General features: G+C 46.2%; 1 protein-coding gene across 4 annotated transcripts; it reads left to right on the top strand.

Annotated features, from left to right (window-relative positions):
• Nucleotides 1-430: 430 nt before the first annotated feature.
• Nucleotides 431-10,727, top strand: angptl1b (angiopoietin-like 1b). 4 transcript variants are annotated; one of them, XM_081373471.1, is made up of 6 exons: nt 431-543; nt 975-1,101; nt 2,720-3,524; nt 5,961-6,154; nt 7,163-7,433; nt 10,357-10,727. In XM_081373471.1, exons 3-6 carry the CDS (start codon nt 2,774-2,776, stop codon nt 10,542-10,544), a joined length of 1,404 nt encoding a protein of 467 aa, XP_081229597.1. In that variant the 5' UTR covers nt 431-543; nt 975-1,101; nt 2,720-2,773; the 3' UTR covers nt 10,545-10,727. The 4 variants fall into 4 exon arrangements, 3 of the variants coding, with proteins under 3 accessions (XP_081229597.1, XP_081229596.1, XP_081229595.1); XM_081373470.1 differs by having other exon boundaries at nt 437-543; nt 2,751-3,524; XR_014030695.1 differs by lacking the exon at nt 431-543 and having other exon boundaries at nt 786-1,101; nt 2,751-3,524; nt 7,167-7,433.
• The last annotated feature ends 6,407 nt before the right edge of the window (nt 10,728-17,134 follow it).

Genomic DNA, 17,134 nt, shown 5'->3' with positions numbered 1-17,134 from the left:
TATGCTTATCTGTACTTAATCATCTGTGATCATAGTGTGATCATGGACCACGTATGTAGACGTTATTAATCTCTCTTCCTAGTTGTGTATACATCTATATAGTATGTGTTTTACGTATTGAAAGATTGAAATAAATTGAGTCTATACACCTTTGTCTTTTGTTGTTGTACCTCAAGGGTCAATATTAAAATTCCTCTTCCCGTTACACACACACACACTCATCTACAGCAGTAGTCGGAGGACACACACACACACACACACACACACACACTCATGCACACACACACACACACACTCATCTACAGCAGTAGTCGGAGGACACACACACACACTCATGCACACACACACACACACTCATCTACAGCAGTAGTCGGAGGACACACACACACACACACACACACACACACACACACTCATGCACACACACACACACACACACACACACACTCATCTACAGCAGTAGTCGGAGGACACACACACACACACACTCATGCACACACACACACACTCATCTACAGCAGTAGTCGGAGGACACACACACAGGTCAGTGACTGTAACTTGATTTCTGCTGCTTTACTCTCTAAACTTTACCTACTCTGTTGATTCTTCTGTTGTCATAGACATATAAATGAATTATTACACACAGCTAAATATACACGCTTTTATTAATGTTAGACTGCATGACACAGTGAAGTCATGAATGATGGTTGATGACCGTAGCAACAGAAGAACATTTATCTGCATAATAATCCTCTGAATGCTCGATAACACACCCTATAAAGAACTCCAGATGTGTCTAGACTGGGAGGAATGCTCTTAATCTGGAGGAGTGGATGTTGTGGAGCCGCCGTTCGCCTCACGCCTCAGACACACATGTAGAGTGAAATGTTTGCACTGCTTGTCTATGGGTGTATTAGATGCATGTCAGCCTTTATGCAGAAGGACAAACTGTCCCTTCATCACGTGATCCTCAGAAACAAAACTCATCCTCAGTGAGTTTAAAGCAAGCCTTGAACCGGCTTCAGACGGACATAACTTCATCCGACTGGGGTTTTCCAGCGAGACCTTGCAGATTTCTCACAGCTCTCAAACACGGCTACTGTGAGTAACTTTTTCCACCCTGGTTTTGAGTCTGCTAGCGCATGAATACGCTTTACATGTCTCACATGTTCATGTGCAGATTAGGATGCTTTATGGCTGTACATGTAGAGTAGCTCACTCCTGACAAATCTGCACATGTTTAAGCAGGATTACTAGTGTTGTTGAAGTTGACAAAAAGTGACATGCAAAACTTCTGAATGTGTGTTTTTTTAACAGTTAATTTTCCATATTCTCCAAGTGTTTTTTATTATTATTCATACTCAACAAATGTAAACAAGACAAGTCTGAAAAGTGTCAGTTTTTTGCTCATTTTTGTGAATAATTGGGATCATAGATTTATAATATCCAGCTGCATGCACACAAGCCCAAACATCCTTTATTCTTCAACAATGTGCATTTATTCTCAAGTGCTTCTTTCCTTCAGCAGCAACTGAGTTCCGGAGCATCTCAAAAAAATATTTATTATTTGACTTTTCCATCCCTGTATGACAGAGAACTACAAGAAAATCTGACCTAACTTATTTTCTTTTTCTTTGACTCGGGACGGATCCTTTCCCTCCCTCGTTCTGTTTTCCGGACATTGTGAAAGAGCAGTGTTCGTGATGGAAAATCCTGAAGCAGCCAGTCACCAAACCGCTGGAATAATGTTCATATTACTGTGACTGAACTCATCGGTCGTGCCAGGCGTTATTTAAGGCTGCAGTTCTGCTCACGACAAACACATTTCTATTTTCCTGTGCAGACTATCCTTCAGACTCAATATGACAAACACACAGCCTACACTTACAGTAAAATCTCTTGTTGTAATGTCATGTTCTTCATTTCTAAGTAAAGCTGCATTAAAGAAGCTAAAGCATCACTGGCATTTAGAAAGCAAGTATAAATGAAGCAGCACTGAAGCCTGAAGGCACTGTGAATGACAGCGATCGCTACCTATGCTGAAGGAGTCACTGGGTTTCTTATGAGAAACCAAACCTTTCATGAGCAGAGAAGGGAAAATCTGGACCACTAATAAGATGGAAAGCAAACTCACCTGACCGTGAGCTGACGTGCGACGGCCAAACGCTCCTCACAGAAACTCAAACACTAATCCTGCATTCAGACTCATTGCCCCTGACTGTGTGATGTTAGAGGAGTAGTAAAATCTCCTGATAATTTACTCTCCCGCCACGCCATCCAAGATGTTCATGTCTTTCTTTCTTCAGTCGAACAGAAGTTTTTGAGGAAAACATTCCAGGGTTTTTCTCCTTATAGTGACTTCAATGGGGTCCAACGGGCTGAAGGTCCAAATGTGAGTTTCAGTGCAGCTTCAAAGTCTCTAGATAAGACTCTTATTCCTCGGCTGGATCGTGTCGAGACCCGTTGGACCCCATTGAAGTCACTATATGGAGAAACATCCTGGAGTGTTTTCCTCAAAAACCTTAATTTCTGTGCGACTGAAGAAAGAAAGTAAATTATCTGGAGATTTTACTTCTGAAGTGAACTAATCCTCTAATCACACTGATGCTTCTTATAACTGAATATGACACAGCAAATCTTTCATAGTGTTTTTGTTATTTCGGAAGTGTGTCACTGAATGGAAAACATACAGATGTGCAGCATCATCCAGTAAGTGCAGTGTGTGTGTCTCTGTGGTGTGTGTGTCTCAGGGTCGGTCTCCTGCTCCGCTGCGATGAGTCCTCATGCCTGGCTCATGTGCGCTCTTCTCTGGGTCCTCACCGGTGAACGGAGCCAGAGCGCTTCCAGGGGGCCCGTCCCGAGCCGAAAGAGGAGGCTCGCAGACGACGGGGAGCCCAAAAAGTGCTCTTACACGTTCTTGGTCCCAGAGCAGAAGATCACAGGGCCGATCTGTGCCAGCCAGGGCCCGTCTCTGCCCGATGGAGAGCGCGTGACGCAGACGGACGTGGCCAACGTCCGCGAGATCTTGACCAAGCAGAGGCGTGAAATGGACACGCTCCGGTTGATCGTGGACGTGGATGGAAACATGGTCAACGAAATGAAGCTTTTACGTAAAGAGTCGCGCAACATGAACTCGCGCGTCACCCAGCTGTACATGCAGCTGCTGCACGAGATCATCCGCAAGCGGGATAACTCCCTGGAGCTGGCGGCGCTGGAGGGCCGGGTCCTGAACAGCACGGCGGAGGCGCTGCGGGTGTCCGGCCTCTACCGGGAGCTGGAGCAGCGCTTCTCCACGCTGGCGGCGCTGGTCAACAACCAGTCTCTGCTGATCGCCGCTCTGGAGGAGCGATGCCTGCAGGTGTACGGGAATCACCCGCGGGAGCCGCCGCCTCCGCCGCTCCTGCAGGTCGTGCCGGAGAACCTTCCCGTGTACGTGCCCCGCCTCTCCAACGAGATCCAGAGGAGCCCCGGCGTGCCCGCTCCAGAGGACAGGCCAGCTCGTCAGGCCAACGCCAGTCTGGAGGGTAACACATCACTGATCAACTCATTACACAGCATAACACACACTCATCATTTCCATGACACCCATGACCAGACGCCACGACACACACATGATAAAAGGTGTCTTTTATTTAATGTTAAAAGCATCTGATGTGAGTTTGAATATCATTTATAACCGTACTGAAAGAGACAATGAATAACTCACCTCAGATCCTCAAAATAAATTAAAGGAAGCGAGAACATTCAAACTGTGAACAAACAAGTGTAATCTATGATTGATTCAGTCACTTGGTATGTATTTTTTATAATGTTAAAATGGTGTAATATTTATGAATTTAATTATTCATCCATTTGGTTGTGAGTGCAGTGCGCTTGCAGAGAGACTCCGCCCACACTCTCTTCTGATTGGCTGTGATTTTGGAGTGATTTGGTTGCCAGTGCAGTGCGCTTGGAGAGAGACTTCACCCACACTCTCTTCTGATTGGCTGGGATTTAGATTTTAGATTTCGTTTAGATTTCTAAGACGTGCACAATAAATTGAGATTAATCATAAATAGTAGGTCGTGGCGCTTGCAACGCCAGTGTCATAGGCTGATGTGGCGTGAAGCAGGGCGGGGCCGAGAGCAGTGAGATTGGAGTGAGGAATGTTAATGAGCATCACCTGCGTGACACAGCGGTCTCGAGTCCTACGGAGGAGCTCTGGAAGGATAAAAGGAGGAGTGATGACAGTGGAAGACGACAGAGGACCAGGCCTGGACTTTATGTTGTTGTTTAGTTTTCGTTATGCGGCAGTCGTCCGTAAGGGGCTCTCGCTTTACTTTCACTTTGTTGTTTGTTTAGTTTGTGATTAAACATTCACCGCTTCCCTCCTCCTTCTTCCCTGAACCTTTTCCCCTTCTTTTCCCCGCCATTGACTGAATTTTCCATCTTTGCGTGTTTTTACTGTTATAGGGGGCGCTATTATGCATCGTCTGAAAGAGTACAGAATCTCCTGATCAAAACACAGGAGAAGCAGAAACAAGCGATATCATATGTAATCATATGCATATGTAAAATAACTCGATCATCAACATTAAACAGCATATAAATCAAAACTGCCTAATGTCACAGAATGAAATGTCGACCCAGGACGAGCTACAGGACTGTGAAGCTTTGAGGTGTTGATGGACTCGATCTACGCTGTGGTGTTGTTGCTATGGTGTTCTAGGTTGGCGCAAGTGATATGATGTCACGAGGGGGCGACAATGAACCGCCAGTGAGTTGTATAACATTGCCTAAAGAAAGTAAAGAAACACGTTTATACAGTTCGAATATAGAGTCATTATTCAAAATACACGATATACTCCATCAGTGTTTTGATCATCGCTCTGAATCTGATCTGCATGTAGTTTTTGACAAAAACTGCTCAGCTCAGCTCTTTGCTAAAAATTTAGATTTTTATTTATTTATTAAACTTACTCACATTTAAGTGTTGATAAAAAAAGAATGCACAACGCTAGAATAAAACATTTGTTTTCTTTTCTGGGGGCCATGGAACTTTTGTGAAAATTATTAAAAAAGCTGGCAGTGACTGGCAAATTGTTTTATAAAAATGCTGGTGAGAAAGAGTTAACTTCATTACAGTTTAATTCCCAGTGAGTGCACAAACCGATCAAATGAACACTTTGAATGCAATGCAAGTCGCTTTAGGTAAAAGAGTCTGCCAAATGGATGAATGTAAGTCAAGCATATCAGAACTGTACAATATAAAATGTACCAAAGCCTAATCAGACCCAATAAAACCATTAATACAATAGGCCTATGCAGACTAATTACTCGATCTAGAAAACTGAGCTAGTACACTCCCTTGTTAACTGTTATCCTTAGGCATGTTAAGCTGTATCTGGTAATCTACAGAGAACAAAAGGACAGTCTGAAAAGAACAACAGCACGAATGGAGACTACTGTCAGTATTGAAGAGCATCTTTAAGCTTGGTTTATTCTTGCCGCGTCCGCACAAGCAAAAATGTTGTCATCGTGATGTGAGCATCGTGCGCGTTGAGTGCGCGATACCCCTTTTCGCTTGACGCCATTTTATAACTTTCCGAGCGGCTCCACATCCGAAGATGCACGACTTTGAGCACAATTTGTTCTAATGTCACAAGTAATAATCTCACAAGTAAAGGTTTACTGCTTTACACGATTCCTTTGGAGTGTGGTTTTGGTGTACTAAAATAAACATTCAGGTGTGTACCTTACTTCTTCTCACCGATGATTCCTGATGAGGACAATTACTCCGAGTCGCCCCCCTGTGGTTTCAAAGAATAGTACAGTGGCGAGCGCGTTAGGTATAAATGGCGTGTGCGTTTGGGGGGGTGCGCGTGGAGGCTTGCGCTGCAGTGCTAGGCTAAAGTATAAACAAGGCTTTACTGCTCCTTCCCTCCTCATCAGCACTCATTAGTTTGTTCTGGTGTCCCGAGGTCCGTTCCGGGACTGTGTGCAGGTGTTGCAGGCGGGACACACCGCCAGCGGGGCGTACCTGCTGACGCCGGAGGGCTCGGAGACGCCTGTACAGGCCTGGTGTGAGCATGACGTGGACCGAGGCGGCTGGACCCTCATCCAGAGGAGGAAGGACGGGTCCGTCAACTTCTTCAGGAACTGGGACAGCTATAAGGTATAGCGATGGCCAATGCATCAATGAAACGCTGAGTTAAATCATTCTGTAACGGATGAATTATCCAGGAATAAAACTAGAGGTGGAGGCCCCTCTGTGCTAACAACACTGGTAAATAATATTAAAGAGGTCATATTCTACTTGTTTTCCCCCATCTTCATCTCTCTTTAGTGTGTAATGTTGCTGTTTGATCATGAAAAAGCTCCAGTTATTCTCTATATCAGTGTCAGTGTTTCTGAACTCCTGAAACGCCTCCATTGTAGTCTTGAGTTTCTTCCGGGAACGAACACTCATTAAAATAATTCATACGCAGAATAAAGGGGCGGGGCCTGGTTGAGTTAGTTAGTAGTGTGTTAAACTGGCGGTTATGGTTAGGGGCGGGACAGTTCCCAAACACACTAGAAGCGCTCGGCCAATCACAACACACTGATCCAACTGACCAATCAGAGCACAGTGTGCTTTTCAGAAGGAGGGGCTCCTGTATAACAGTCTGTTGGGTATATTGGTAAGGCTATACAGAATATAATAATTGCTTTATCTGGATCACGTCTTTCTGAGCTGCGATATTATTAGAGGCTTTCAGAGAATCACAGACGCTGTAGGCTGAGCGTGTCTCAGAGAGGCGTACGCTAACATTAGAGATAAACAGCTGGATCTGGTTCATGTCCGTTTGTTGTGATTGCGCTCATGTGTCAGCGGTCCTTTCGCCTCGGGCGCCACACACACACACAGTGAAGTCTCTTAAACCTCACCGTAACACACATCCCAGTGTTGACGAGCCGCTTCGGGGGTGTTTGAGTTGTAACTAAACTCGTGCACTCGTTCACTCATGAAATAATAATACGCCGCAGTATGTGCTGAAATCAGCAGGGTAAGGTCTGGTGATATCTGAAACATCCATCATCAGCTAAGCCCAGCTGATCAAAGAAGCCTTTCCAGTGTTTCAAAGGCCAGTGCGACGGTAAAGAAAACAGCGTTTTCAAAGGCTCTCTTTTCCTTTTCCTCCAGAAAGGCTTTGGCAGCGTGGACGGCGAACACTGGCTGGGTCTGGAGAACATCTATAACCTGGGCAAGCAGGACGACTACAAGCTGCTGGTGGAGCTGGAGGACTGGATGGGGAAGAAGGTTTACGCGGCGTACAGCAGCTTCCACCTGGAGCCGGAGAGACAGGCGTACCGTCTGCGTCTGGGCTCGTACCAGGGCAACGCTGGAGACTCACTGACCAGCAACAACGGCAAACCCTTCACCACGCTGGACCACGACCACGACGCCTTCTCAGGTGCTTTCACACGCCACATGGCTAACGGTGTGTCAATCAAGATCCATGCTGTTCACACAGTTACACTCACTACACCTGAACACCCTGGGTGGAGGATTGTGAAGTCTTGTGTTCCAGTACAAATACTGGACCTGTTAGCAGGGTGTGGCCTTCACTTGTACATGCTTGTGAAGCCCATGAGGTCATTTTATGACTCACAGCAAGACTAAAGCTCCTTGCACACTGAGGGCCCTATCTTGCACCCAGCGCAATTGACTTTGTACACCGACGCATGTATCATTCCTATTTTGCACCCGCGCACAGCGCGCTTTTCCCTCCACAGACGCACGTCGGTAGACTAGGGAATGAACTTGCGCTCCCTGGGCTCCTTCATGCTATTTTGCAGGTTTAGAAAACAATTGCGCCCCTAACCAGGAAAAAATAGTTTAAAGTCAGTGGCGCGGTGCGCATGTTATTCATATGCTATTTTAAGGGCGCATGCTTGGCCATAATCAATGTAGCGTGTGCACAACATACACTTTGATTCTCTCATCTACACAGAAGCAGCAGTTTTCATTTTTGCAAATCATACATTATTACGATAGATAGATAGATAGATAGATAGATAGATAGACAATTTATTATAAAAGCATACATCTAGCTTACACATTTACCCAAATTATCATACGCCTTTTTAACCGAAGTTAATTTGGGTGGGTTTCTCCATCCCCAACGTCCCTGACGAGAATGTTGCTCTCCTCGGCTGTGAACCGCTCCTGTCAAATCCGCCGTTACAATAGGAATCCGCTTTAGAAAAAGGCGTCTGCTCTTAAAGGGAATGTGAGATGACGCTCTGATTGGTTTATTTCACGTTACGCCCAAACCACACCTATGAATAATGAAGCGACTTCAGTTCAGACCAACCCCTTTTAGATTTGCGCCTGGCGCAAGAGTCATTAGGCTTGTTTGAGATGCGCCTTGCCTCGCCTGAAATGTAGTCGAGAGTAGGCGGCTGCAGTGAGAGGAGGAGTGAAAAAAGCGCAGGCAAGCCGGACAGATCTCTCTTCTCGCAGTGGATCTGACACCTGTGAGATCAAAGATGGATATCGCGGGATTCACGGGATTCACGCTCGTGCACAGTGTTGCTAATAAACTGGATGTAATTCAAGTTCTGTTGCTTTTATATGGAAATAAATAAAATGAACAAGACACCCAAAGTACTTGTTATTTAATTCCATTCTAAATACATGTTTATCAATCATTTTTTCTTTAATACAGACATATGTGTTTTTTGTTTTGTTTTTTTTTTTATAAAAATTAAACTGCATAACCCAAAGAGATCGCACTGTCAGATAGTTTGGGAATATTCACACATAACATATACACATAAAACATGATATTAGAGTTTTAAAATCAAACATTTTAAAAGAGAACAATACATCACGGTTGTTTAAACCAATGAGCATTAAGCTGTGTCGTCAGCAAGTCGTTTCCCATCATGCTTTTGATCAGCGCAGTCGGTGGAGAGCAACTGCGCGCGACTGCAGAATCCGACAGGTGTGCCTTGCGCTCGCGAGAGATTTTTGACATACGTCAGCATGACATCAGAGCAAGGCGGACCGCTCTCGGACACATTTCTAACCGGCATGCATCTCGCGCTGATCACCGGTGATCGATTCTGCGCAGATTTTGCTCATCTCAAACAAGCCTATTTATCCCGCCGGGAAAATAGCAACAGCGCCAAGACCCGCCCACAAAGTTACTTGCGCTTTGCGCTTTGACACTTGCGTTTCAGATCGTTAAAATAGGGCCCTGAGTCTGAATTTTTCGTATGCGTTTTTTGTATTTGTCATCCGAAAAATCTGTCCCGCACAGAAACCTTGCACACTGAGTCCAATGCCTATTAATTAATCAGTTGCGGGGAAAAATTGCAAAACAATACAAAATAGAGTCTTCAAGCAGTGAGGATGATTTTGTGGTCCTCTCTCTTCTTAAAGAGAGGAAAAGAAAGAGGAAATATTGGGAGGAAGGAGATTCAAAGCTTACTTCAGGATGTCAGTGGCTCAGTTTGATGCTTTGCTAGCAATACTGGAGACGCATATTAAAAACAAGACCACCAGTCGTTCGTTTGTACGGTGGCTCTGAATTTTCAAAACAACGGATGCGAAAAACACAGAAAATTTAACCCAATCAATCAATCAATTTTTTTTTTTATGACGAACGAAAGTTTCGGAGGCAGTGTGTAAACGTGATTGACACAACGTGAGATCGTATTTATTTTTTAATGTGCGAGAATCCCGGGCTCAGTGTTCAAGGACCGTAAAGCACATTTATGAGTGAAATGCCCACACTGACGTCATCAGTCCATGTTTATCCACCAGTCGTTCAGACAGCGCTGATTACGGGTCTTATTCAGGGTCTGAAATGAACTTTTTCACTCACCGGCCAATTTGGATTTGGATTTGGACAATCAACTAGATTTTTAAGTTACAGACCATTTAGAATTTCTGCTACCAAAAAAAAAAAAAAAGAAATGAGCCAGATTAACTATGTCACGGCTACAGTATACAGTACAAAGAACAACAAAAAATGTAGGATGTTGGAAAAATAGCAATGTCTTTTCTGTGAACCAAACTCTTTTTAATCTCCGCTATTGCTTCAGTACAAATGAACAAGCTTGCCGTTATGTGTTGTGTAGTGACGTGTGTGTGTTCAAGTAAGCCAGATATAAGCAGATTCTGCACAATACGCTGTATTTAATATATCATGACGACTATTTGCGCTAAATCTGCACAGATTTGGCTTACACGAACTTCCCCAGAAAAGTGAGTAAATATAATAGCGTGCCAACTTGGCCTGTGATTCGACAGCGTTTCCCGCCACAGGTGATCTTTATCCGCATTTGGCAGGTGTTGATGTGAAACCCTGTCGTCTTGTCTTCCAGGGAACTGTGCTCATTTCCACAAGGCCGGCTGGTGGTTCAGTGCCTGTGGTCAGACCAACCTGAACGGCGTGTGGTATTCAGGAGGAGTGTATCGCAGCAGGTTTCAGGACGGCATCTTCTGGGCCGATTACGGAGGGGGGTTTTACTCCATGAAGTCTGTGCGTATGATGATCAGGCCCGTTGACTGAAGCTCACACAGGTCGTACTTCATCTTCATCAGGGTCCAGCGGGAAACACCAGTGATGAATTCATCTGTCCTCATGCCTCCGGTCTCAACCAGTCTGTGTTAGGAATGTTTGAGGTTAACTTGAGATGAAAGAAGAGTTTTTGTAATGAAACTGAAATAAAATAAAAGAGATTTCTAACATCTGTTACAACTATTATGAGCTTTCCATCCAGAAGAAGTAACAAGTAGAAAGACTTGGACTTCAAATGGGAACCTGTCATGTAAATGTTCTTATTGCGACAGTACACCTACATATATCCCGCTGCTTATGAAGCATTCCCAGAAAACAGGGAACGTCTTCTGAGAGTTATGATCAAACACTCTTCCAGCAACATTAATAAAACGCTCATTCAAAGTTATCCCGTTTTTAATAATGTTCTCAAAACGTCAGGATAAAAACATTGTTGTTGGAACTTTTTTCTGAAATTTTTTAGATGGATGTTCATCTAATGTTTTTTTAAATGTAACTTGTTTCAGAACATCATCCAGATTGAAGAATGATACAGTGGAATGTTCTCTTGACGATCACGTGAGCAAGAGAAAACATTTTTAAAACATTAATAAACTGGACGTTTTGAATGTTCACAGAAAGCTCAGAAATAATACCTCAATGGGAATGTTCTTAAATTATAGTTTTGTAGGCTTGTTTACCCTTGATTTCTGAACACATCATAACTCACGTGTCTTGAGGTTCCTCTCTGCGTCAGCATTGTGTCAAGCTGTTCATTCAGATTCAGGGAACGACCAGACGTGTGCTTTAATACACACACAGCTTTAATACACACACAGGTGAAATAAAGCGTCGGTTTCTCCCGTCTGGAGGAGTCAGAGGTTCTTCAGGTGAGCAGAGGAACAGATCAAGCACAATGAGAAACATATTGCTGAGACCCAGTCGGCGCAGGGGAGTGTGTGTAAGGGGAACCGCTGGCAGGGAAACGGGCCAAATGTCTGTGGTTGTTGTGTGTGTTTTCCTTCTGCTCCATCAGTCCAGGACTGGCTAAAGCACACGTTCCCTGCTTTACCTCACTTCATCAGCGTACCGGCAGCTCACTAACTCAGTGTCAGATCCATCGACCGCAACCACCCAATAAAACACAGAAGAGGCAACTGCGACTTTTTATCTCACAATTCAGACTTTTTTCTCAGAATTGTGAGAAAAAAACACATATAATATGAGGTATAAAGTCACATTTATCATATTCTTTACCATATTTTTCAAGCTTCCATACTTTGTAAATGCAGACAGTGCTGATAATGTTAGTGTATCGTCTAAAAACCCCGTCCTGTTCCTGTCATGTGACCCTCGCTACCGTATTAGTGTCTGTGCTTCCCAACCGCACACATTCACATGACGAGAGTTGGCTCGGTTTCACCGCTGCCATAATCACACGTTACAAGAGGCTTTTGATTAGATCTTGACATTCTTTTTCATTCTCTGGCTCTCGGAAATGCAAAGACACTCGGCCAGTCCATCACAGCTGATTTACAGTCACAGACCATGTGGGAAGTGTACAGACACTTTAAAGGAAACTTGAGCATTTTAACAGCTTCTTCTCACACTGACAATCAAATGGACAAAGAAACAGCCAAGAGACCAATAACACACACCACAGAAACTTCAACACGCCTTTACAGAGTGTTTATTGCAGTATAAATGGTGGAGAGAAATCTCACAGTAGGGTTTATAGGTTATATTTTATTAAACTGGAGCTCTGGGTGCTTACAGTTTTCTTTTTTTAACTGCTTACACACAAAATCCTCACTTGTCACACAATTTCTGAAACCTGACACTCAAACACCAGAACCACACACCAAATCTGCAAAACCACACACCAATTCTTGGCCTTCGACTCCATTTTCAATTTCATAAAACACTTTTTGCACACCACAACACACACTTCTCTATGTAACACACAACAATCTAACGGTAAGTTAGATTGATTCCCTTTTTTAAACACAACCTATCAAAATGCCACACTAATCAGAGCCTCACACACACACACACACACACACACACACACACACACACACACACACACACACACACACACACACACACACACACACACACACACACTCCTCACATGTGCAAACACTCATTGCTTTACTGAACACCAACCAATCATGACTTTAGAATAGGCCTATACATTATGTTTGGTTTCTGTCCAACTGAACATGGCTGATGTATTTCTCTTTTCCTTCGGACTGTGTATTACTGTATTCACAACCACAAACGCTACAGTAAAGAAGTAAATACTCTGGTTTCAATCTTGCTTTCGTTTTTACCAGGAATTTTTCAACATCTCTCTGCCAATTACTGTCAGTCTTGTCCAGAAATGTACAGAGGAGCTCATGAAAGAAGAGCTTTATGTTTTGAATAACATATAATATTATGGCAAAGGTGTTTGAAACGTAACACAAGTGTTTGCTTCTGAGATGTGTTTGCGATATTCTGAATGCAGTGCTTCATTTTGCAAGAGTTGTGAGGCATTTTGCATTTTGTGTCTGCAATTCTTGGATTTGTGTGTAAAAGTTGAAAAACTGTAATAAGCAGTACCGTGTGTGTGTGTGTGTGTGTGTGTGTGTGTTATTCCTGTGTGTCCGGAGTGAAAGAGTTGCTCCTGATCTTCTTCTGTCTGTGGGGTTTCTCTGTGTTTCTCAGTTCCAGCCGGTGAAAGTGTTCGTCTGATCAACACACCTGACCTAAGGACAACATCACACACTGTTTCTTCACTACTGTCCGTCTCAATGGTTCTCCTGTCTGTCCGCAGCACACGAGTGACGCTCGCAGTCATGTACACACACACCTGAGAGCGTCCGCATGCAGAAGTGCTAACCTCAGATTAGCATAGCCGTGTTGAGCCTCAGCACACAGTGAGATCCAGTGTGTCCGAGAGGAAAAGCCTCTTTCAGGAGAGCCGGTGGCAGACGCTGGACTCTCGGGAGCTGATGCTGCGAGCAAGGTGACATCTTTGGCCCGTATGCTGAGACCACACACACACACACGCTTCTAAACGGGCTGAAGAGAACCTTTGTGTGTGTAAGAGCTGAGAGATGCTGTGGAAACACTCGTGGTCTCTCTGGAGTCTGTGGAAGACGTGTGTTAACACACAGATGAGGAGAAGATGATGAAGCCACTCACTCCTGAACTGATCCCACAGCAGTTTATAACTGATGGAAACAGTGTAGAGATCAGTCCAGTTCCTCCTCAGCGTGATCATCACGGGATTAGTCAGTCACAGCTGTGTCTGACACCCCTGTTACTGCTGTCAGTGGACTGATCCATCACACAACATGGAGAGCGGGACGGGATTTATCATGAGGAATCCAATCGAATTCATAAAAATTGTGCTTGAGTCACTTACAAGATAAAAATCCACAAACCTGTGGTGTGTGTGTGTGTGTGTGTGTGTGTGTGTGTGTGTTTGTGTGTGAGTGCGTGTGTGTGTGTGTGTGTGTGTGTGTGTGTGTGTGTGTGAGTGTGTGTGAGTGTGTGTGTGTGTGTGTGTGTGTGTGTGTGTGTGTGTGTGTGAGAGGCTCACCTCTGTGAAATCAGACCACTGACAAGAACCTGCCCACAAAAGTGGGAAAGAAATGATGTACTATGCGATGTAATCTATGAAAGCTTGTTTCTGCCATGGAATAAAAACATAAAAAAGGTAATTGTGACTTTTTACATTGTTATCAGTTCTTGTAATCACTTAACTCAGGGTTTCTCAAACTCGGTCCTGAAGGGCCACTGTCCTGCACAGTTTAGCTCCAACCCTACTCAAACACACCTAGCTGTGAGTTTCTAGTGATCCTGAAGACATTGCTCAGGTGTGTTTGATCAGGGTTGGAACTGTGCAGGACAGTGGCCCTTCAGGACCGAGTTTGAGAAACCCTGGCTTAAAGGGTTTCTCAACCCCTGGTCAGAGCCTGACTCCACCCATTTGAAAAATGCTGGAAAAGTGGGCAGAGCCCAGCGGACATGTAGGGGACGAACCGAGGACAGGGCTGAGCGAACTCATCCGCCCATCTGCACAACAACAGTGCCTGGCGGCTCGAGAGCGCAAATTTGAAATAGGTTCCAAGGCGCAAGCGTTGAGAAAAAAAAAAAAAAACTTTATCATCTTCGCGTAAACTTTAAAACGTAAACTGTGAAAACGCTGATGGCGTGCACATGCATATTATGTGTGTAGTCTATAGGTATGTGCGTTTGAATATATATGTTTCTTTACATATTGACCTCAGCAAATGACTTGCCTGGCCTTAATAATTCATAATACAGAATTTCCAGAACTTCCGCGTATCCTTGTGAACTGGAATCATTTTGACAACATTTTATCTGTACAGAGGTGAAGGGAAGGAAGGAGGCCTTCACAAGGGGGAGACTAGTGACACTTCAGGACTGCGCTGTCGTCGTGTCCAGGCGCAGGTCCTTCATCAGATCTGGAGTGTGTGTGTGTGTGTGTGTGTCAGTGTGTGTGTGTGTGAGTGGCGCAGGTCCTTCATCAGATCTGGATCCGGCGGGCTGCAGAAAACCTCTGGATAAACAGAGAGACTAATATTAGCGTAGAAGCCATTGGTGAGAGCGAGGAGGATCTAAATCCACCAATATCTGCAGTCTACCCAGTGCACTCCTCTGAGCCAATCCAGCCCTTCCCTGAACCCGACATGATCATGAGCATGAGCCGACTGCAGACACAGAGCCAGAGCCTGGAGCCATGTCCGTCCCGGAGTCAATGTCCACTGCCACATCTGACCAGCTGTTTGAGCCAGTACCAATGTCCATCCCAGTGGGACCGTCCTCTGACCTCTGAGGTCTGTATTCCTCCAGCTAGATTAATGGACTCTCTGATTTCCTCCTGTTCCCAAACCCTTCCTCCTCCACCGCTTCCATCTGGCCTCCAAGTCTCCTTGTCTCCGCCATTCCCTCCCAGCTTCCAAGACTCTTCGTCTCTGGTGGATTTAACCAAGCTCCAAGTCTCCTTCATCGGCACCAGTCCTGTCAAGCTTCCAAGTCTCTTCGTCTCTGCTGATTTGCCCCAGTTTCCAAGTCTCCTTCGTCGCCTCAGAGCGCATTACCCCTCCAGTCGGCTCCACTTTGGCTCCTCGCTCCTTCTGGCTCAACCGGGGACCGTCGTCCTTCTGGCTCCACCAGGCTCCCTCGTCTCTCCGGCTTCTCCTCAGTCCTCACTCCGACTGGCTCCACCAGGCTCCCTTGTCTCTCCGGCTTCTCCTCAGTCCTCACTCCGACTGGCTCCACCAGGCTTCTTCGTCTCTCCGGCTTCTCCTCAGTACTCACTCCGACTGGCTCCACCAGGCTCCCTCGTCTCTCCGGCTTCTCCTCAGTCCTCTGTCCCTCTGGATCCACCAGGCTCCCTCGTCTCTCCAGCTTCTCCTCATTCCTCACTCCGACTGGCTCCACCAGGCTCCCTCGTCTCTCCGGCTTCTCCTCAGTCCTCACTCCGACTGGCTCCACCAGGCTCCCTCGTCTCTCCGGCTTCTACTCAGTCCTCACTCCGACTGGCTCCACCAGGCTCCTTCGTCTCTCCGGCTTCTCCTCAGTCCTCTGTCCCTCTGGATCCACCAGGCTCCCTCGTCTCTCCGGCTTCTCCTCAGTCCTCTGTCCCTCTGGATCCACCAGGCTCCCTCATCTCTCCGGCTTCTCCTCAGTCCTCACTCCGACTGGCTCCACCAGGCTCCCTCGTCTCTCCGGCTTCTCCTCAGTCCTCTGTCCCTCTGGATCCACCAGGCTCCCTCGTCTCTCCAGCTTCTCCTCAGTCCTCACTCCGACTGGCTCCACCAGGCTCCCTCGTCTCTCCGGCTTCTCCTCAGTCCACACTCCGACTGGCTCCACCAGGCTTCTTCGTCTCTCCGGCTTCTCCTCAGTCCTCACTCCGACTGGCTCCACCAGGCTTCTTCGTCTCTCCGGCTTCTCCTCAGTACTCACTCCGACTGGCTCCACCAGGCTCCCTCGTCTCTCCGGCTTCTCCTCAGTCCTCTGTCCCTCTGGATCCACCAGGCTCCCTCGTCTCTCCAGCTTCTCCTCATTCCTCACTCCGACTGGCTCCACCAGGCTCCCTCGTCTCTCCGGCTTCTCCTCAGTCCTCACTCCGACTGGCTCCACCAGGCTCCCTCGTCTCTCCGGCTTCTACTCAGTCCTCACTCCGACTGGCTCCACCAGGCTCCTTCGTCTCTCCGGCTTCTCCTCAGTCCTCTGTCCCTCTGGATCCACCAGGCTCCCTCGTCTCTCCGGCTTCTCCTCAGTCCTCTGTCCCTCTGGATCCACCAGGCTCCCTCATCTCTCCGGCTTCTCCTCAGTCCTCACTCCGACTGGCTCCACCAGGCTCCCTCGTCTCTCCGGCTTCTCCTCAGTCCTCTGTCCCTCTGGATCCACCAGGCTCCCTCGTCTCTCCAGCTTCTCCTCAGTCCTCACTCCGACTGGCTCCACCAGGCTCCCTCGTCTCTCCGGCTTCTCCTCAGTCCTCACTCCGACTGGCTCCACCAGGCTTCTTCGTCTCTCCGGCTTCTCCTCAGTACTCACTCCGACTGGCTCCACCAGGCTCC

This window comes from Scardinius erythrophthalmus (assembly GCF_964197995.2).
Source record: "Scardinius erythrophthalmus genome assembly, chromosome: 9".
NCBI classification, from domain to species: Eukaryota; Metazoa; Chordata; class Actinopteri; order Cypriniformes; family Leuciscidae; genus Scardinius; species Scardinius erythrophthalmus.
This window is presented reverse-complemented; position numbering and strand designations above follow the sequence as displayed.

Bases quoted from the DNA above. Each gene is read 5' to 3' on its own strand.
- angptl1b (XM_081373469.1), top strand. From the start codon at position 918: ATGCATGTCAGCCTTTATGCAGAAGGACAAACTGTCCCTTCATCACGT. The intron at 1,102-2,750 runs GTGAGTAACTTT...TGTGTGTCTCAG, and splicing joins AGCTCTCAAACACGGCTACT to GGTCGGTCTCCTGCTCCGCT. The intron at 7,434-10,356 runs GTGCTTTCACAC...CTTGTCTTCCAG, and splicing joins CGACCACGACGCCTTCTCAG to GGAACTGTGCTCATTTCCAC.